Source organism: Alosa alosa, chromosome 12 (assembly GCF_017589495.1).
Source record: "Alosa alosa isolate M-15738 ecotype Scorff River chromosome 12, AALO_Geno_1.1, whole genome shotgun sequence".
In the NCBI taxonomy this organism is placed as follows: domain Eukaryota; kingdom Metazoa; phylum Chordata; class Actinopteri; order Clupeiformes; family Clupeidae; genus Alosa; species Alosa alosa.
In genome coordinates this window covers 8,231,732-8,253,010 of record NC_063200.1, presented here as the reverse complement: position 1 = coordinate 8,253,010, position 21,279 = coordinate 8,231,732, and the positions used below count along the sequence as shown (strand labels likewise).

The 21,279-nt window shown below is 42.7% G+C and overlaps 3 protein-coding genes across 4 annotated transcripts in view; 1 reads left to right on the top strand and 2 right to left on the bottom strand.

The window, feature by feature from the left end:
* agxt2 (alanine--glyoxylate aminotransferase 2) overlaps positions 1-1,076 on the top strand; it is a 30,365-nt gene extending 29,289 nt beyond the window's left edge. For both annotated transcript variants that reach the window (XM_048259771.1, XM_048259770.1), the window contains exon 14: positions 223-1,076. In XM_048259771.1, the coding sequence (XP_048115728.1) occupies positions 223-324 (102 nt within the window). In that variant the 3' untranslated portion in view covers positions 325-1,076. The remainder of the gene's footprint in view (positions 1-222) is intronic.
* Positions 1,077-5,716: 4,640 nt separating this feature from the next.
* dnajc21 (DnaJ heat shock protein family (Hsp40) member C21) lies at positions 5,717-17,366 on the bottom strand. Its single transcript, XM_048259893.1, has 12 exons — positions 16,963-17,366; positions 16,523-16,616; positions 13,525-13,648; positions 12,323-12,451; positions 11,285-11,589; positions 10,193-10,347; positions 9,686-9,770; positions 8,818-8,982; positions 8,654-8,702; positions 8,241-8,470; positions 7,315-7,396; positions 5,717-6,011 (listed from the first exon to the last, which is right to left on the bottom strand). Exons 1-12 carry the CDS (start codon positions 17,057-17,059, stop codon positions 5,856-5,858), a joined length of 1,671 nt encoding a protein of 556 aa, XP_048115850.1. The 5' UTR covers positions 17,060-17,366; the 3' UTR covers positions 5,717-5,855.
* A 997-nt stretch (positions 17,367-18,363) lies between these two features.
* bxdc2 (brix domain containing 2) lies at positions 18,364-21,269 on the bottom strand. Its single transcript, XM_048259718.1, has 10 exons — positions 21,096-21,269; positions 20,700-20,811; positions 20,564-20,607; positions 20,410-20,480; positions 20,272-20,321; positions 20,115-20,188; positions 19,978-20,028; positions 19,794-19,895; positions 19,519-19,647; positions 18,364-18,887 (listed from the first exon to the last, which is right to left on the bottom strand). Exons 1-10 carry the CDS (start codon positions 21,246-21,248, stop codon positions 18,633-18,635), a joined length of 1,041 nt encoding a protein of 346 aa, XP_048115675.1. The 5' UTR covers positions 21,249-21,269; the 3' UTR covers positions 18,364-18,632.
* Between the last annotated feature and the right edge of the window lie 10 nt (positions 21,270-21,279).

Sequence of the window (21,279 nt, the reverse complement as noted above, 5' to 3'; positions counted from 1 at the left end):
CTGTATGCAATTCTTTAACCTATCAAACTGAAATAACCCTGCGTTGGATATTAGCTAATGAGTATGCAACCCGTCTGTCTCTGGACACTAGTATTAATGCAGATATCAGCAGGGTTTTGCAGGTTGACAAATGTTGTGATTTAATGTATTGCATACTGTGGTGGAAGAGTGCCTGTGTGCAACAGACCATTCAGTCTCTCACAGCAGACCATTTCCCTACAGACCTTCAGGATCAAGCCCCCCATGTGCATCACAAAAGAGGATGCTGATTTCTTCCTAGCTGTTTTCAATCAGGCAGTGGTCAACTTCATGGAGAGGAGATGAATGCCCCAGTGAGACTGGAATGAGACCTGGTTTGGACACTGATTTCTCCAGCATAGATATGGTGTGGCATGGGATTACTGTTTATAAAGCTTGATGTGAAGTCCTAGCACAGCTGTAAGGTGCATGCTACACTACTGACCGGTGATTTGGTTTTAATGTCAGGGCAGAATATTTTAATTTCAGGATCCATGATGGAAATTAAAATTAGCCAGAATTTGTGACTTTCAGTAACAGACTTATACTACATTTACACATCTACAGTCTGTATTCACCTGAAATCATATTTACATTTTTTATCTTTAAAATCAAAGATTGAATTCGATATTAGAAGAATATCCAGTCTCTTGGCTCACAGCAGAATATGCTCTTTAAACCTGGCACCAGAACACCCATCTCACAGGAAACACAATAACTAAGCTATTAATGTAAAGCAGTCCTAGGGTAAAGTTCATCAGCACAGTAGGCTGAGATTACAGTCCAGATTAAGCTATTTTCTGTTAGTCTCAATAGGAGCGAGGCTGTAGCATCTGCATCTGGAAGAGGTTACTACCCTTCCCCCTACCCCAACTCTTTAGATTGATTATCTTTCAACCAGCATCCAACACTAAAGTGCCTTTCATTTGGACTCTGCGGGTAGGTGGAAAACAATTAAACAAATGAATAATGAATGAATTAACCTAAAATTAACACTAAACTGTTTTGAAAACCTTGATGCACTGTTTATTCAATAAACTGCCTGACATTGTTTTTTACAAAGGCATCCTATCTAACTATAAAACAAGGCATCTGTCTTTTGCATATCTCTTGAACTGTTCATCCAACTGACTGACTCCACATTTGGGTCTATTGCTGGGGTCCAGAGTGAGAGCTGTGCTGACTAATACGGTGATTGATTCTGTAAGCTGTGTGCCTACGTTTTATACTGCTGCTGCCCAATAATTACAGCACCCTCTGCACTTATTGGCACACCTCTTAAAGTTGACTAAAATGCGGTATAGACCCTTTCAAGAGAGTTCCATTATCTGCATCATAGGTGGCCCCACAAGGCTTCCGTTTTAACATTCCATATGTTATCTTAAAGGGACACCAGGCAAGCCTGATACTTTTTCTCTACGAAACTCCCCCTCACTCGGTCTGAAGCTCATTTCCTTTTCTTTGCGTCTTCCGTCAAGGGTTTTCACTGCTTCTTCGCCGGCTCTGCCATTATACACACGTTTGAAACAATCTCTAGCGTTTCATTAGCCTGCCTCTGTCCCTGAAGGACATTTACACCTCCCACCTCAGCCGCAAGGCGACCACAATTGTGAGTGATGCAAGTCACCCCGCTCACAATTTGTTTGATCTACTGCCCTCTGGGAAGAGGTACAGAAGCCTGCGCTCCCGCACCACCAGACTCACCAACAGCTTCATACACCAGGCTGTTAGGATGCTGAACTCTCTCCCCCCTCAGCTACATAACATCCTGGACTTTGGACCCACAATGGCTGCCTTGCACTACTCCACTTGTACACTTGCACACTTTGCAACTTGTTGTTGCCCTGTTGTCCCGAAAACACTTCTGAACACACTTCTGCTGCTCTTACATAACTTGCACCTCTATGCCACTTGCATACTTAGGTCAAACAGAACTACCTCAGCCATTTATTGGCCTGACTTTTGCACTATTATATTGACTGTCTACTGTATGCACAACTGCACAATCTCTACCCAAATTTTGCTGCTCTTATTTCTTCATTGTATGTGCCTTCTTATGTACTTTTTATATTGTTTACTTGAATGTTATGTTTGTCTGTGGACTTAATTGGTAAAATATGTCTTGTCTCCACCGTGGGATAGTGGGAAACGTAATTGAGACCTCTTTGTATGTCTTGACATGTGAAGAAATTGACAATAAAGCAGACTTTGACTTTGACTCTGTGCTGTAAACTGATCCTGCTTCAGTCGGCGGGTAGGATACACCGAACTTTTAAGTAGGATATTCTTCCTACAGGCAGTAGGGGCGGACGAGAGAGCCTTCATTCGCCCAGTAATGAGTCATTTAACCATATACCGATTTACGAAGATGATTAATTAACACGAAAACGTTGCCTGGTGTCCCTTTAATGCAGAGTAAGTAGATTGGGAACCAAATAGAACATTCAAGCATTGTTTTTGTTTTTATTGTTGAAAGGGTCTATACAAAATCATCTTTTGGTTATCTTAGTCTCACAATGAAAACAAGGATTTTCACCTGAGGATTTTTCCTCATTGTGTTAATTTTGAGATTTAATGTTAAAATGCCAATAAATGCCAGTTAAAATGCCAATAGATGATTTTATATATATATATATATATATTTTTGCTTACCTTTACCAGAGGTGCCAATAAAAGTGGAAAAGGCAACAAGCATCCTTTCATCAACAATACCTGAGTGAAATGAGATGAAGCTCAAAAGCACACACCCCTCTGACAAGTCCTCTCTACTTCAATTTGTGTAATTAAGCTAATTAGCATAAATTGGCATAATCACCTATATTGATCATATTTTAGGAGCTGCTTGGCCAAAATGGACAATGTTAGTATATTTTTAGGGGTTACTGGAGATGCTGAGTCCATATCTGACATATCTGACACTATTTAAACATGGTTTGGTCACAGTCTTACTCTCATTAAGCTGATTTTGCTGAGTTTTTGGGGGCGATTTAGACAGATTTTTGGAGGATAAAAATGTTCAGTGTTCAGGACTAATTTGGATCAAGTTATTTCTGAATTCCACAATAATTTTGGAAATAGCTATTCACTGGCCCTCTGCTGTGACTTACAATTGAGTATCAAAGGGAAGAACTACCCTCTACTAATCCTCCTCACTGTCCTCATCCATGGTCCTGTCGCCATCTTCTCCACACTCTTCATCCCTGTCCTTCTGCTATTTTTGCAGTGTAAATATATTGCCACATGTAACATCACCACTGCCTTTGCAGAAACAATAATTAGTACAGGCCAGGCCTGCAGCTACACAGCTGCACTTTCCAGATACATGTATAGACAGTTTTAACCCAGCTTTGCAGTTACAGCTGATAACATCTAACAAATCAGGACTTGAATCGAGGGTGGGCGAGTTTCCAAAGCAGCACTTGTAGATGGGCACGTTTTCCATGGAGGAGCAAGTTGCGATCTGTAGGAGACAGTGTCTTCAGTGCTGGAGGAGCCAGAAGTGGGAGACCTCACCGCCAGGGATGGATTACTGCACGGGCCTACCGCGCCCAGGCCGAGGGGCCTAAGGGGTCAGGGGGCCCTGAAGCCCAAGCCTTTGCATGGAATCATTGCCTCAATATCAACACAGGGCAGCCGTGGCCTACTGGTTAGCACTTCGGACCTGTAACCGGAGGGCTGCCGGTTCGAACCCGGACCAGTAGGCACAGCTGAAGTGCCCTTGAGCAAGGCACCCAACCCCTCACTGCTCCCCGAGCGCCGCTGTTGATGCAGGCAGCTCACTGCGCCGGGATTAGTGTGTGCTTCAGTGCTCACGGAATCAAAAGAGTATATATACTTAACACATCAGGATGTAGGCTATGAATCTGATTGAATTTAGTATTGGCCATCCCCAAAATTCACCAGAATACAGGAAATCACATCAAACAAATTAAAACATTTCTGAGGTAGGACTCCCAAACCCACCTTCCACATTAGTGGAAAAATTAGCAGGGGGCCCTTAATACATCTGGGCCCAGGGGCCCGAAAGTTCATAATCCATCCATGCTCACTGCTAGGTGGAGGCCCAAGCAAGAGGATCCGAAGAAAGCCCTTGTAAGGGGTACTGAAAAGCTTACAAAGGCCTTCAGTAGAAGCCGCGGGAGGAGACCAGCTGTCGCCTGGGCCTGGCTACAGGAGGAGTGCTTGCCTGAGGAGGGTCTTGATGCAGTGGCCACGGTGGAGAAGGACTTCACGCGACCGGGAGAGCGGCCTGAGGAAGCGGCCTTGGAAGATGAGGTGGTGACGCCGGCCTGGGCGCGGACTTCACCGCGAGAAGACCTGGAGCCCCTGCCCCCGCCGGGCGGCTTTAGGCTGGAGTTGGCGGTGGCCCTGGCTGCGGAGCAGAGGTGAAGCAGCAAGGAGGTGGTGCCTTGAGGACGGACGGTTGGCGGAGCCGTTTGAGGCACGACGGTTGGGCAGCTTCGGCGGGAGGGCCCTCTGAAAAACTGAACTCTAAGCCTTTGGATGCGTGTGGGAGGCACCATGCTATGCGGGCGCCTGTTCCGAGTTGGCCTGTTCGCCGGCGCTCTTTAGAAAAATAAGGGGAAAAAAAAGTTTGTTGTGTGAAATCCGATGGCACGAGCCAGAGAGAAGGTCGAGGCCTTGGCGCGACCGTGGCGGAGTGGAGCAGCGGAGGACAGCTCCGCTGCTTGGGGATGGCAATGGATTGTTGGGGGAGCTGTAACGTCAGTGTGCTGGACTGTGCTGAAGATTTCCACAATGTTTTGCGCTGAGGATTCTGGGAGAACTTTGGGGTTGTTATTGTGTGTGCTTGTGCCTGTATGGTGTGGCTGCGTCCAACCCCATGTGTGTAAGGTGCGAGTGTTCTTGACTTCCCTAGCGTGTGCTATGTTCTGTGCCTATGTCCCTGCTCCCGACCTTTAATTGAATTAAGTTGAATGATCATCTCAATACTTCCCAAAAGGGCTTGTCCCAAGGAGAACAGTATTACCTTAAACACACATGAGGAAACTGAACAGTCCAATCAGTAGACTATGATAAGCTAGCCAACTATGCTACTTTGTTTACAATATTTCCAGGCTTCAACCAGTGATTTTGAATCTTGAAAATGTCAGATATGGACTCAGCATCTCCAGTAACCCCTAAAAACACACTAACATTGTCTAGCCTGGCTAGCGCCACCACTTCTCAATGAGACGTGGTCTGGGAACCAAACGTTAATTTTCTCGTATTTGAAAAAAATGCCCAGATCCGTTTATTGGGTGCCACGGATGTCTATCAAATGCGTCTGTGCATAGCTCATCATTGTCTCGCTTTCCCCCTTGTTCTGTGATTGGTCCCCTATCTCAGGCGAAAATTTGCTCCATGGCTGCCTTAGCAGCGTGAATCAAATCGCGCGCAAGGCAGCATGGGAACACCCAGGCTAAACATTGTCCATTTTGGCCAAGCATCTCTTACAATATGATCAATATAGGCGATTATGCTAATTAGCCCAATTACACAAATTGCCCAACATATGCAAATTAGCATCTGGCAGTTTCTGCATGCTGGGAACCCATACTATATATATTTCCATCATAAAATGGTTATGGTTTCATAAATGTTTTGCTACAAAGACTGTGATGTCCTTGCTGATAATGTTGAACCTGTGTATAGAGGACTGATTGTAGTACCATATGCACATGGAAATAAAATCCTGACCATTTCAGTCACGTTTAATTTAAAACAAGTTTGGATAGCCATCATTCACGACTCATAGAGCCACTCCCACAAAAAAAGGTGGTGGGGGTAGTGTTCATAACTGAAAAAGTATTTAGTCCGAGTCAATGTAGCCATAGCTATCTGTTTTTCCTCTTCTCTTTCCTGCTCTTGCCTGCTGTATTGGCATCAGAGGAGAGTGCACTGGCGTGTCCTGTCGTCTTCAAGTGGTCGAACAGTTTGTTCCTGGATGAGAACTCAAACTGACAGGTCACACAACGAAGGTTCAGCTCCTTCTGTAAACAGAAGAGATCATAGAACAGACAAAACAGATGTAAGGAACATACACAGACGACACAAACAATTGTACATGACGTCTATGGAAATAACAACATTCCACCAAACAGAGGGATAATCTCTTTTGTAACTAGGCTATTTGATCATGTAGTCTATGTTTGGATCATAGGCATGATGATTCATTCATGGCTTCATAAAATATCAACATATCAAGTTTCTTTTTTCTACCATTGACCCAAGTACCATTTAGGGCAGCCGTGGCCCACTGGTTAGCACTCTGGACTTGTAACCGGAGGGTTTCCGGTTCAAGCCCCGACCAGTGGGCCGTGGCTGAAGTGCCCTTGAGCAAGGCACCTAACCCCTCACTGCTCCCCGAACGCCGCCGTTGAAGCAGGCAGCTCACGAAGCATGCGCCGGGATTAGTGTGTGCTTCACCTCACTGTGTTTACTGTGTGCTGAGTGTGTTTCACTAATTCACCGATTGGGTTAAATGCAGAGACCAAATTTCCCTCACGGGATCAAAAAAGTATATATACTTATACTTAGTAGTGACCAGTATTCTACCATTGGCCCAAGTAGTGTGAAATAAATAAAAGTAGAATTGCACATAGCAAGAAGCTGGTCTGAGGGCAGATCTGGCGTTGTGCTCATCTCACAGTTTTCACCATGGTTTAAAGTTTAAAATATGATGGTCGAAAGTGGGCCAGAGGTGGCGATCCGATATCTGGAAATCGGATCTCATTATGGGTTTGTGTTCACAATTTGGTCCCCCTCACTTTCAAAATATGTCCTGCGCCCCTGACACAGCCTACGCTTCTTCTCCGAATTCGCACATAGAGCTCACAATATCATATCCAAAAAAGTTAAACGGATTGGCCAACCTCATCAGCTGTCTCGATTGTGTCACTATAATCCAACTTTTAGACCGTTATAGTCCTCCACACGTGTTCTTTTTTTTAAGCAAACGCCCGAGACAAGCGTTTAGCTACAACATAAACAAAGCGAAACTCATGGCTGACGTAGGCCATCTTCTTGAGCGGTCACTGATTGAGACACAGAAAGTTCTCAAGAACACTATTAGGTCTTTAAACATTTCCCATCGCACACATTAATTCATCGGACCTAATATTTGTAGTTGCCTTAAAAAAGGAAAAGCAAAGGTGATAGTCCTAGTCCTCCCCCTCCTATTATCGGATCTGCATCGATCTCAAATATGACATTTCTAAAATCAAATTGACGGAAATCCATCGTACAACGGAGAACTTTAATCCTTGCAAATAGGTGTTGGAGAGTGTTGTATACCTCAGGGGCTGCCTCCTGAGTCCCTTGAGACTTGCTGACCTTCTTGAAGTCCTTTCCTTTCTTCGCCTTGGTTTTCATTGAGCTGGCAAAATGAACACAGAAACAGAAAAGCTAGTGAAATGGTGGTCACCACAGGATGAGTTTCCCATTTCCGTCTTCCCTGTACACTGAAGACCAGTTCATTTCCATGGTTCATTCCAGTGTATGCATAAGTGGACTACAAATGCAGACAGTGCAGAAGTTAGATCGTAATGCTTCAAGTGTCGAATTGAAAATAAAAAACCTTCTCCTCATCATATCAAACTATATGAGCGCCAGGTCACTTTGTTTTGCCGAACTTCAAGTATTTATTTAATGACTGACATAATTCCCCCACTGCATTGAGGTACATTTGTGTTCCCTTGTAATATCTTTGTGCTCCTTCAATAGGCCTTTATCACGGCAGCCGAAGTAGGAAGTGAACAGCCCTGTTCCTGTGTGAACACAGGTGTTTCTAATTAAGTGTCAGATTCGGCCACAGTTACTTCAACCAGAGGCCTCGTTAATGTTTTTAGGAACACCTGTGGTTTGCCTGCCAACAGGAAATTGAACAGCCCTGCTTCAGCTGCCCGTGGGCTGCCGTGATAAAGGCCTATAGTTTTGCATTCCCTCACCATACTGTTGCCTTTAAGAGGGAGTGCAAATATAGGTCAAAAGCAATCTCACCCTATCCTTTCAGGGTCTCTATAGAAATCTGTGAAAAACTGATGTTATTCCTGTACACTCTATGGATTTGGTCCTGAAATGCTGTTTTCAGTATAGAATACACAGGAACATAAGTCTTTTATTTTATACCTTAATCACTGCTTGACAAGAGCAGCAGGTTACATTTTAAGAAGCACAATCTAAAAGCTCGCAGTGTAAATGAATCTGACAGCACAGCGCACCTTTTATTGTTTGTGGCCTCAAGCCCCTCTGGGCTCATTTCCTCTGAATGGTCCTCACACGGTGGAGGAGCGTCCTCAGCAGCGCCAGGCTGTGCAGCTGGTGGATGTGCTGCTGATGGTGGCTGTGCTGCTGGCGGCTGTGCTGCTGCTGGCGGCTGTGCTGCTGGCGGCTGTTCAGAGCTACACTCTGGGGGCGGACTGGGGGCCTTCTCTGGTTCTTCAACAGGTTGCTAAAGGAAAGGGAGGATGACGGAAGAGGTTGCAATACAAAAAGAAAAAAAAGGGAAAGATGGTAGAGAATAGAGGTGGGCAAACTAGAAGATGAGTAATGACAACATGAGAATTGTTTACTAAAGTCATTTACTGACAAACATGATTCCTTGCACATCACTTCAGCTTTTTGTGTCACTCACCTGGGACATTTTCTGCTGTCTCTTCTTCTTCTTCTGCTTCTTGGACAGCCTGCATGTTTGCAAAACAATTATGGTTAAAGTACACATTATGCTGATGTAGGGTTAAGAATGAAGGCATCTCTGTGTTGTGAGAATGGCACCAGCCCAAAGCAAAGCTCCCATACTTCTGCCGGGGAATGTCCTCCTCCTCGTCCTCCTCCTCATTCTCCCCCTCTTTTCCTCCTCTCTCCCCAGAGTTTGCGGTCAGAGACTCGTCCTCCTCCTCAAGCTGTTGCCTTAGCAACGCCACCATCTCTCTGTGTTTCTTAGACTTTTCATGGTTTTTCATCCTGCCGGTAAGCAAGGTAGTGTGCTTAGAGAGGAGTCCAATAAATGAAACATCGCATAGATCAAGACCATTAGACATCAAGTCTTACAAGTATGAAAAAAATTGACAAATGACAAATTTAAAATCTGACAAAGGCTGCAGTCGGATAGTCTTTTTGTTTAGGAAGATTCAGAATAAGAGCTGTTCAGGGTCTCTAAATACTAAATAGGAAAGGTGCTTCAACGCTTCTTTTCAAATCTCTTTTAGCATATGGTACAATGAAGCATCCGTTACAAAAGGTAAGGTGATTGTAACGCCCCACAATTCCTAATGACAGGTAAAAACAACAGGTCAATAACACCCGCCTTCCCATAATTACATAGCCTAGTGTACATAGAGTCGGCGTCCCTCATTTAGTCCTTATTTAGAATTTATCTTCATATCTTTCCTTAACCTCATAATGTTTTCTATTGAGGCCAAGGGAAAGTGGATAGAATAAGATAATAGGATAGAATATCCAAATGCAGCCCAATTTTACTGAAGAGGGGTCATGAAGCGCATGATGATGTGGTTGGACACATCTGTGCCATCTTCACAGAGACACTGTAGAGAACAGGATTCACATGAAGGCTTTTGAGTGATGGGACATCCTCTTTCATTACCCTGCTCATGGTTATATGATGGCAATTTTCTTTGCCTCAGGAGTGACTGAATATATTACTCACGCTTTATCTGATTTGAAAGATTTATCGCAGGCTGGACAATATAAGCAGTCATCAAAATCGTCCATTTCCTCTATCTGGACAGCATCTACAAAAGAAAGGACATAAACTATAAGTAGACATGACAGTCCCATAAGTCTTGCATATTCTATTGTAGGCAACTATACTGATCTAAACCCAAAGTAATTTCCCACACAATTCCATTGATAACATGACCCTTCACCAAGCCGTGTACGATACATTTTTTTTAAAATTTTATTTCATATTCCTCCAACATAATTTAAGTACAAATAAAGCTCATTTCAAAACTGATCATTTTGGACCTTATGACCAAACCTGTTTGAAAGAGATTCTGAATGGAAATGAGTTACACATAAGAACATGTTAAAATGGTAGGTTGGTCAACACGTGTCTGTTGTGAAATCATCATATTGTACAGGCAGCGAACTGCACAGGCATTGTGGGTGTGTGAATGAATAAATTAACATGTGCATTCAGCAGAAGACTGACCTCCGCCTCCATTGAGCGCCTCTGCGTCCACCTCCTCGTCCTCACTCTCGGACGTGTCTCCAAACTCCTGGCCATACTGCGCCTCCATTTGCTGGAGCTCTTTCTCCAGCTCGGACATAGCGGCCCAGCTCTGCTCTTTGTAGTCCTCTGCTAGCCTGCACATAGAACATCCACAGCCAAAATGATTAGGCTCTTTCTCCAAAGAAAAAGCAACTGAATTGGGGCTATGGTTGGACTGTGTTGACAGTGCTGTCTCCAAACAAACCACACCATCAATGGTAAGCAAAGGCAATGCTCACAAAATACTGGTAAATGTCAACAGGTGCTTCTCAGTTCTCATGTCACTAATATAATACCATCAGGTTGACCTCAGTCTCAAAAAATATCTAGAATACATATTTTGAGAAATGGGGAAAGATAACCACTCAATCAAAACATGACTACAACAATTTAGAGGCAAAGACGAGTCTTTTTAACATAGCAGTGGATTGGCAAATGTATAAAGTGACTGCATGTCATTACTTGGCACCTTCACTTGAATATGTTGCACCTCCTAGAGATGGCCAGTGCTTCAAGAGAAGTGTTCCACTACTCTGTTCTTAATTCCATGTGTGGACACCTTCCTCCAGGCACATGATTGCGCACACTGATTAGCTCAAGCTCTCCCCGGTCACTGATCTGAGGGGGCAGCCGTGGCCTACTGGTTAGCGCTTCGAACTTGTAACCGGAGGGTTGCCGGTTCGCACCCTGACCAGTAGGGCATGGCTGAAGTGCCCTTGAGCAAGGCACCTAACCCTTCACTGCTCCCCGAGCACCGCTGTTGTTGCAGGCAGCTCACTGCGCCGGGATTAGTGTGTGCTTCACCTCACTGTGTGTTCACTGTGTGCCGAGTGTGTATCACTAATTCACGGATTGGGATAAATGCAGAGACCAAATTTCCCCTCACGGGATCAAAAGAGTATATATACTTATACTCATCCCCTTATACTGATCCCTAGGCTCTGCTGCTTCATTGACATTCCACCTCCAGTCTGATCTCATCACGTCCAGAAACACGACGGGGCTAGTGGACAGCGGGTGGAGACCACGTACTTGGCCTGGCTGAGCTTCTGCTTGCGACGGAGCTCCTCCACCTTCTTAGCCTTGGCTGCGTTCTGCTCCTCCACCAGCTTCTTGTGCGCCTGCACCCGCTTGTCACGCTTGCGCACGAAGGCCACCAGCTGCCGCACCATCTCGTTGCGCTCTTTGCGGGCTTTGTCGCGCACCTTTTTGTTCTCCTTCTCCATGGCGCGCTTCTCCCAGCGGTTGGAGGCCTGCCGCGTGTCGTACTCCTCCTTCCAAGCAAAGTTCTTGCGTGTGCAGAAACTCTGCCAGTGAGCATAGAACAAATGTACAACCTGATAGAAGGGAGGGAGAGAGAGGGAGAGAAAGTGAGCCATTTCTGGGTATACCGTACACCTAGCTGCCTTCTGAATGAAAAAAAACATGATCTACTTGTCATGATTACCATGGCTCCTCTCCTTGTCCAACGGACCTAGAGTAGATATGTTCAAATAGACCTTATGCACGAAGACTCTGCAGGTAGCTCATTTGCTTCTGCTGGAGCAAGGAAAAAGGATTTGTGTGCGTGTTCAAATTGTTATTATTGGACAAACTATAACAGAAGATGCCGTTACAACACAGCTGACGCTGTACCGAAAAAACATGAGCCGCCTAACGAGCCTTCTGTGCATAAAGTCCATTAGTGAACAGAACAGCAGTTTGAACTTCCATTAGCTCTCTATCAGAGCTGAACTGAATCGACCACTTGGATTTGTGCTGCATACAAAGGCAAATTCTAAACCCTAAGAGACATGGTTGTTTTGGTCCAAAAAAGCTAGTGGGAGCAAAAGCCCCAGCCGAAGAAGACAAATAGTGCTTCTTCTGTTTACACAGACCACTGGGACCACAGCAGAGTGTGTGGCAATTGGAGTGGAGGGACAGTTGGGGCACTTACATTACCATCCTCTAATGGAATCAGTGTGAGGAATAAATACAGGGAGCTTAGAGCTCAACGTAGTCAGTGCAAAGTTATGATTATTTCTTAAGGGCTGTCATTGACTGGGGATTCAAAGGGATTCAATGGCTTACCGTATCAAAATCACTCTCGGAGTCACCGAATGATGGAAACTCCTCGTCCTCCTCATCCTCTTCTTTACTGTGCTCCATCTCCTCCCTTACGATGGATTCAAACAGTGTTCTGTAAACCGTATAGAATCCCTGGGGGCAGTGGACAACAACAGTGTGTGATATAAGGCTATATACTCTGCTGTTTGCAAAGACGATGGCAATTTAATAAAAACATTCACAAAAAATTAAGTAATAATGAATGAACAAACAAACACAAATAATAATGTTTCTGAATCAACCTGAATCAAATAATGACATTGATATAAAATGGAGTTGACATAAGTGTTTTACTGCTCTCTAGTGTCTCATGTTGAGTGTTGCCACAACACTGCAATAATTAAAAAATGAACCATTCTAAACGACAATTCTTGACCTGGCTTACCATTCTTGAGTCAAATAATCCTTTTCAAGCAGCAGGGGTGGGCAAACTTTTTGGCTCAAAGGCCACATTGGGTTTTTGAAAATTGGCTGGCGTTCAAGTTAGATCTGCTGCAATGTAACATGATGTTTTGACATTGACACTGTAAACGTTGTCTAAGAAGAGTGAAAAGCAGTTTGCAGTAAAGCTAACCAACGTCGTCTCTATCGCAGGAATGCCGCAGTTTGCCCACCCCTGATTTAATACATATATTCTAAAAACTTCATGGATTTCACCAACCCAAATTAAACTCGCAAAGAAGGACAGGGTGTCCTGTGCTTGAGGTCACCTGTGATTAGAAAACACAGGAAACTAACATATTCCCTCGGTGATTCCTTGTTGGTGAAATAAGTTGCCTAATGTTCTGCGTCCTTGTGATGGTTTTGGGACTTTCAAGTGTTTTAAGACTCAAGTCTCTTACAGAGATATGGTTTGTGTGTTTGTGATTTTTGTTGATATGAAAACTCATTATTTTAATTGATATTTGACATTGTTATTAGTACTACTACTTCCCCTTGGGGATCAATAAAGTATCTACTGTATCTCTCTCTATCTATCTATCTATCTATCTATCTATCTATCTATCTATCTATCTATCTATCTATCTATCTATCGATCATCTACTTTTTCAGCATTGTTTGGCTAGTGTGGTGTTCATGTTGAAACCAGAAGTTTAAATAGTTGTACATAAACACGAATAAAAAAAAAAAAAAAAAAAAAAGCATCTTTTGGAAATAATAAACACCTTTTCATCATCACCATAACCAGAATAACAGGAGACAGTGAAGTACTGGAGGATGTCAATGCTGTCATCCTGGTAGTCTCCATCCACTCCCCCTTTAAGTAGAGCCTCCCGGTGATTGTCATACCTGCAGAGAGAGGCAGAGATGGAGGATGGTTTAGGAGTCAGCCATTTATTGGCCTGACTTTTGCACCATTATATTGACTGTCTACTCTATGCACAATTGCAACTCAAATTTTGCTGCTCTTATTTTCTTGTGCCTTCTTATTTTTACTTTTTATATTGTTTACTTGAATGTTATGTTTGTCTGTGGACCTAATTGGTAAAATATGTCTCGTCTCCACCGTGGGATAGTAGGAAACGTAATTTCGATCTCTTTGTATGTCTTGACATGTGAAGAAATTGACAATAAAGCAGACTTTGACTTTGAGTCCTGATTTGGAATTCATTTGGTCTTGTCGCTGCCTCTAGTGGTAGTGCTCAGCAGAGCAACCACCCTCCCTGAAAATGTCGGTCATAGAGAAAAGCTCCCAGATAAAAAGCTCCCATGAAGGACATACTCAGACGGCTACTGATGGGTATGACGAGTGTCTTTGTTGGAGAACAATCTTTTTCAAAAAGTCTGATTAATATATAGGCTGCATAAATTGTTCCCCAGTTAAACCATAAATGCAAAACTGGAAAGATGCATTCCCTAACTCTGCCATAACCCTCACAAATACGCCCTGTAACAACTCTGTCATTACCAACAGTCATTAGAAATTCACAAACATTTTACATGTTCTAATCTGAGATTATGTGAAATATAGATGAAAACACTCTGTCTGCATGCACTCATTTGCATGCACTCCCCGGCTGACAGATGTCGGATAGAATTTCTAACCAGTAAGCATTGCGTCCATCCCAGCATGCATCACATCAAGTCAGATCTGCCTCAAGTCGAACAAGCCTAATGTCAAGGGGAGAAACGCCACTCTCGAGAAACTTCCGGTTTCTGAACTGGTTGCAGTTCCTTTCCTGGTTCCACATGAGGGCGCTCACGAATAAGTGCAGAATTAATGGAGGTCTATGGAGCTGTACCCCTCAAATCCACTTTTCTCGGGATATAATTTTTTGCCCAGAAATTTGAATGTTGCATGCGAAAGAGGGGACCGAGAAAATACACACCGCTGAGTATTATATTTTTTGAGTCACTTATTTGTTCTAAAAAGCCTTTCAAATGCGTCAATGACGTCATTCATTAGCAGAAAGCTAGTGTGTTGTGGGCAACAACGACCCAACCTGTAAGAAATCAAAAGGACGTAAGTACTCGTTCATTCAACTTTTGACCTAGAATCCATTAGCCTAGAAATCTAGACGCGCCCCTAGTCTAGCAACTCTCCGTTGGCTTGTGAGCTCCAGAAATCGAAACTCAATCAGGCCAATGAAATCGTGTATAGAGTCGTTAGGTGGGCTTAACATAATGATTGATGGCAGAGTTGCAACGGTTTGGCTTGAATTCCCTGCTACTTGAAAACAAATAAGATGGATGTTGCTGCTGGCGAACAGTGTGACATGAGTAAAGCTTTTATTAAGTTGGCAAACGTTTGAACTAGTCAACTAGCTCCGCTGGTGGGAAACGCATGGGACTCATAGCGCTGCCACTGTCCTGTTGCATGCAGAGGGAATTTGAAAGACAACTGATTATACCGCCCCTCGGACTGAGCACTGCTAACGGTGAGTGCCCAGACCCTACATTTTAATGTGGGTCTGGCTCGTCAGGCTAATAATCCATAGTGAGCTTGCAGAAACCACAATCAAATCTTCGATTTTTCAACGACAACCAGGTGAAAGAGACAAATTTAGCCGTCTAGGTCCATAGACCTAACCTGACTCTCGCCAGATGAATTTTGTTCCGCTTAGCTCAGCCTAGCTTCACTCACATCCATCTGGGACCTCTTCCGTTGAGAGTGATTTCAGCACGAGATTGAGATTGTATGGTGGAGCCAATCAGGACGCAGGGCGGGAGTTTCATAGATGTGACAGCGTAGAAGCGACTGTGAGACTGTTATCAGCGTCACAGGTTGGCTTCGATGTGAGTGGTTGAAGTAGCACGTCAATAGATGACGGACAAGTGGCTTATCCAATCATATGCAAGCATTTTTTGATTAGGCCCAGCCTTCTGAAGCAACACTTCAATGGATTGATCCCAGATGGATGAGTGGAGCTAGGCAGAACGAAATTCATCTGCCGAGAGTCAGCTTACCATAGACCCCCATTGTTTTTGCACTAATTCGTGATCGCCCCTAGCGGAACTGCAACAGATTGCAGGTACAATGGAGTTAATAGGGAGTGATCCGGCTCTCCGTAAACGGGCTCTGTCTGCCCTCTGTTGTAGCTCCTCCCGGCTAGCCTCTGAAGATCACGTTTACGTAGAAAGCCAGACTCAATGTGCATTCATGTTCATGTGCTTTGCCGTTGGAATGTGTGACAAACACGGATGCCACAACAAAGGTTAAAACATACACTCACTAATCCTAAATAAACAACTGTATTTGCTTAAAATATAGTTTAAGACGTTTGTGAAAGATAGGCAGCTTTCAAATGACAAAAGCGGCAAATTCCCAAGTTCACATTAAACCAGTTAGACCTGAAAGGCCACATGGACTACAAACGAACTACAACGTGACGACAAAAGTGATGAGCCCCTAACTGAAAAAGGTTTTTCCGAAGCCCATGAACGCTAGGTCAGTCGATCTCAAACAAGCCTAATGCCAGACCGAACTTCCCGACCTCAGTTGCGGGACTAAATTCGGAATGGCACCCAGGCTACATTGTTATGATAATCCGGCCATGATTATGGTTATGGTTATGGTTTATTGTCTATTATCAAGATTTGCATTCCTTATTAGTATTATTTAGGCTGCATGACTTTTCTTTAAACTGTTGATTTTAATGTTAATGTAATGTTTATGGATGGCATAAGTCTCTATAGGCAAAGGAAGCATAAACATAAACATACCAGGCCTTCTCCTGCGGGTCGCCGAGGACGTCATAGGCCGCCTGGATTAGCTTGAACTGCTCCGCTGCATCCTCTGCGTTGTCCAAATTTTTGTCTGCCATTTGAAACACACAGTGAATACACAGCGTACAGAGAATAGCTTATCATCATAGTGAAAACAAGACATCTTATCAGACAATGCAAACGCCATTACCTACATGTTAAAATGTCGATACGAACGCGTCAAATGTTTTTAATGAACGTTTAACATTACAGTCCCAATCAGAAAAACATATGCGAAAATATCTGATCTTTGATGGTAAATGCCATGTAGCGCCTTTCTACTCCTCCCCCGAGCACTCAAAGCGCTTAACTGATTAATGCCTCCCATTCCGTTACACACTCATACACCGATGGCGGATATGTTTGACCCTACGTTCACATTATTGGTGAATTCTTACCTGGATGCCACTTCAAAGCTAGTTTCCGGTATGCCCTTTTCAAATCATCGTCTGTCGCGTCCCTTTTAACGCCAAGCACTTCGTAGTGACACTTCATTTTAGCGTAAAATTAGAGTCAGACAAGTAATATAGAAACATGAACCTTCGTTGAAGTTAGCTAGGTCGGCTAACCAGTGGCAGCATGGGCTCTGTCGACGGTAGGCTACCTCACTCGTTAACGTACTTGGCCAAGTTCTGAGTTAAGCCTAAAATAGCTCTTAGAGATGAATATAGAGACAAAACCTTCAGAACACCGAAAAACGGAACTTCTATGTGATATAGGCGCTGTGGCTGTCAAATAAATATTCTTGACAATTTTCAACGTGAGGCCAGCAAATGCCAAACACCAACACCGGTCAGGCGCATTCAAATGACGTCACGGTGAATTTCCTCCTTAACCCTTAAAGGTGTAGGTTTTTGAACGTTCTAAGTTCCGCAACAATTGAAGGTTCTAAAATTCTATGTTGAATTCAATGAACCCAGATATTCTTTAGAACGTTCATTTCCCAACATTCCCGTCACACCAGTGTGACTGCACCAATTCGAAACCACGATGGTTAGTGAATGTTAAATATGTTCAATATCCCTAACGGAATGCATGTCCTCGCCAAAAATGACAAAATACGATGTTATATTAATAATCCTAATGAACGTCAAACTTTGAAATATAGTCTGAAATGAGATGTTATCATTTATCAAAAAAAAAAAAAAATTATCAGAAAAATCCGATTGTAGTTTACAGCAGCCGACTATTTAGGTTAAGTTTATAACGTTGCGGACGGCCACCAAGCGTCTTCTGCCTCAAGGCTGCGCGCATCTAGTTTTGTTGGTAAACGGGAGACCCGTGTATATACTCTTTTGATCCCGTGAGGGAAATTTGGTCTCTGCATTTATCCCAATCCGTGAATTAGTGAAACACACTCAGCACACACCACACAGTGAGGTGAAGCACACACTAATCCTGACGCAGTGAGCTGCCTGCTACAGCGGCGCTCGTGGAGCAGTGAGGGGTTAGGTTAGGTAATGTAATGAAATGTAGGGAAATGATTGGTCTCCTGACTTCAATGACTGTGTAGTTTGTATCAAGGCAGATATAAATATATAAAAAAGGACATCCATAGAAAAGCAGCATATAAAAATGTCAAATATTCTTATGTGATGTAAGCTTATGTGCATATCTAAAGTGAATTCAGGTATTGCCATCATGTGCTCCAGGTACAGTCCTCATTCAAGATGTGGATAGAACATTTTATACTCTGATACATTTTATAAACTGATTTTATCTATGGATTTAACATAATATGTTTAATCTTTCCTGGGATATCAGTCATATATAAAATGAAAAAAAAAAAAAAAATGATGTTTGTCAAAAGTTGAATTTAATGAAAACCAACATAAACTGTGAACCTGTTGATGAAAATATCTTTATAGCATACATCCACTTAACCATAAAGGACAACAGTTTTGGGAGATAATTTGACACAGCAGATACAGAGGCCCTTGGGACACAGGACAATCTACCTTATTTTTTCAAATAAAATCTCTTTCCGCATCAACAGATTCTTTAACATGTCCAGTATCTATAACAATTTAATGTGAAAACACACCAGTCTCTTTTTGACAGATATACTTTAACGTATACCCTTGCGCTTCAGTCTGGTCTTCCTTCTAAGCTCTGTGAGTTTGCCTTTCTTTGGCGGCTTGGGAGGGGGTGCCTCCAGCTCAATCTCCACCGGTTTCTCTGCCGCAGGGGTGTCAAAGACATCGTCCGTCACATCTTCCTTCAGGACCTCTTTTGTTTCCATCCTCTTGGCCTTCTGAATCTCCCGCACAAGCTGGCGCTCCCGATGTTTAGCAGCCAGAGCCAAGCGGACCATTCGCCTTTGCTGCATGCACAATTACGGGGGGGAAAAAAAACACTTAAACATGTCTCTGTCACACTTAGTGTCTTTAAGAATTGCTACACCCAAACAGTAGTTTCAAAAACTGCATTATACTGTTCTAATGATCACTTTCAGGATAGTAACTGTCCATTAAAATGGCCTATGATGTATTCTCAGTAATTCTATATATTAACGAAATTTAGAATCATAACTTGGATCATCTTCAACAAATTTTCAAATTTTCAACAAAATTTTGCTGCTTCAACAAAATTTTGCTGCTCTTATTTTTTCATTATTATATGTGCCCTCTTACTTACTTATTTACTTACTTTTTTGTTTACTTGAATGTTATGTTTGTCTGTGGACTTAAAATTGGTAAAATATGTCTTGTCTTCACCGTGGGATAGTGAGAAACGTAATTTCGATCTCTTTGTATGTCTGGAACATGTGAAGAAATTGACAATAAAGCTGACTTTGACTTTGACTTTGACTTTGATCTCCCATCTGTCAATATCACTTCAATTTCATTTCTATTTGAAACCAAATTTGATTCAATTTCACCTAAGGGTTTTTTTTTTTTTTTAGTTTTTGTGTGTATTGCAATAAAAAGATTAACCAAAATCAAGAGACTTACCATGTTAGGGGACTGGAAATGTGGGTTTTCATAGAGTGTAGGCCCACCAAAGCTTCCTTGAAATATTTTGATGAGATTCAACACAAAGCGGGGCCCAATTTCCACCAGTGATGCATCCTCTTCAATGATCTACCAGTGGACGAAACAACCTTCAGACAATGGCACTTGTGGCAAAAAAAAACACTAAAATAGTAATACTGAGTCATAACATGCATGATGAATATCATTCACCATTAAATAATTGTGACACTAAAGAAAAGATTCACGCAACTGACCTGGTAATTCCTGAACCATATCCTGTTGTCTGCGATTGTAAATGTGAAGACGTGATCCACAAATGGCTGGCTCTTTGGGTGATACTGAGGCGTTGAAAATGTCTGCAAAAGACTCTTTGTAAACACCCTACTTACATCAGTAATATACTTAACAAATTAGGTTTTACATCAATAACAAACAAACCTGGATGAACAGCTCCTTCAGCAGAGAGTAATGGGGAACACTGTCAAATTGCTGTACAGAAGAGAAAAAAAAAAGTGAATATGCAATAATATCAAACAGCTCTGAACCCTACATATTTAGTCTGGGAGAACACTCACAGGGTCAAATGAAAGAAGTGGTCTGGATCCTTTAAGGCAGTTACCCGTCATTTTGAGCTCTGCAAGTGTGTGCACTTAAAGAGAGAGAGGGATGGTTTGTCAATACATACTCTTTTCTGCCAATCCTAGCAAGCATATCATTCTAAAAGACACTCACCATTCTGAACCAGAAATTTGGCTGAGGGTCCATGGGGGACATTAGCAATCCTGAAATAAATACACATCATTATAAATCTAATATTTTTACCAATATCACAAAGAGGTAACTGCATAATTTGCAAGGATACAAACTCACCACATGTAGAGGTCCTGCTTTTTCTTTGCCTCAAAATATATGCACTTGTTACAGTTCTTTATTTCGCACACCTTAAAGGAAAGAACAAACATTAGGATCTGTCGATCTGGAACCTACAATATGAAACTACACAAAGTGTCAAAATATGTCCAACCTCATTAACAACGAACAGCTTGTCTTTTCGATCCATTTTAGTGTCTGAAATTACAAATGGGGATTCCATTCAAACATTCATAATATAACTTAAGGGTAAACAGTAAACACGGATGAGCGTGCTAAGCTAAACCTACCAGCTTTAGCATGAGGCATCATGGTCCTTAGATCCTGCATTAAATGTCTAGTTCTGAAGTTGATACCTCTGGAAGAAAAGACCAGAACACGTTCTTTGTTTTTCCATTTTCCCTGTCAAGTGGAAAAAAACATTTATGACCATGGTTAGCTCGCTACCATGCAAAATATGAAGGTAACATCACTTCATAAACTAGTTAATTTGATGCACCCAATCTCAAACAATGTACACTGATGACAGCCGTTTACCATATACCGACAGGGCTATGGATAAAAATACATTAGAAAAGAGATCGCTTAAAAGAACGGCACAACTACCATTTCACACATACTATGCTAACATTGGTTAGCTAACATTAACTACTTATGTTTATGTTGAGCCGACGACCATATCTCACCATTGAAACGGGTGCTGGAATGTTGATTTCATTCTTCTGTTCTTGGTCTGTAGTAACATTTGTTTTGGATTCTCCATTTTCCGCAAATTTAACTTTTTTCGTATTTTTGGCTCCGCCACCTTTTCCTCCACGCTTTCTCTTGAGCGCCGACATCTTGGTTCTCTCATTCTACGGCTATCGGTGG

Bases quoted from the DNA above. Each gene is read 5' to 3' on its own strand.
- dnajc21 (XM_048259893.1), bottom strand. From the start codon at position 17,059: ATGAAGTGTCACTACGAAGTGCTTGGCGTTAAAAGGGACGCGACAGAC. The intron at 9,771-10,192 runs GTCAGTCTTCTG...TTTCTTTTGTAG, and splicing joins GGCGCTCAATGGAGGCGGAG to ATGCTGTCCAGATAGAGGAA. The intron at 8,983-9,685 runs GTGAGTAATATA...GCTTACCGGCAG, and splicing joins TCTTTCAAATCAGATAAAGC to GATGAAAAACCATGAAAAGT.
- bxdc2 (XM_048259718.1), bottom strand. From the start codon at position 21,248: ATGTCGGCGCTCAAGAGAAAGCGTGGAGGAAAAGGTGGCGGAGCCAAA. The intron at 20,029-20,114 runs GTGAGTGTTCTC...TCTTCTGTACAG, and splicing joins CACTTCTTTCATTTGACCCT to CAATTTGACAGTGTTCCCCA. The intron at 19,896-19,977 runs GTTTGTTTGTTA...AGTCTTTTGCAG, and splicing joins TGAAGGAGCTGTTCATCCAG to ACATTTTCAACGCCTCAGTA.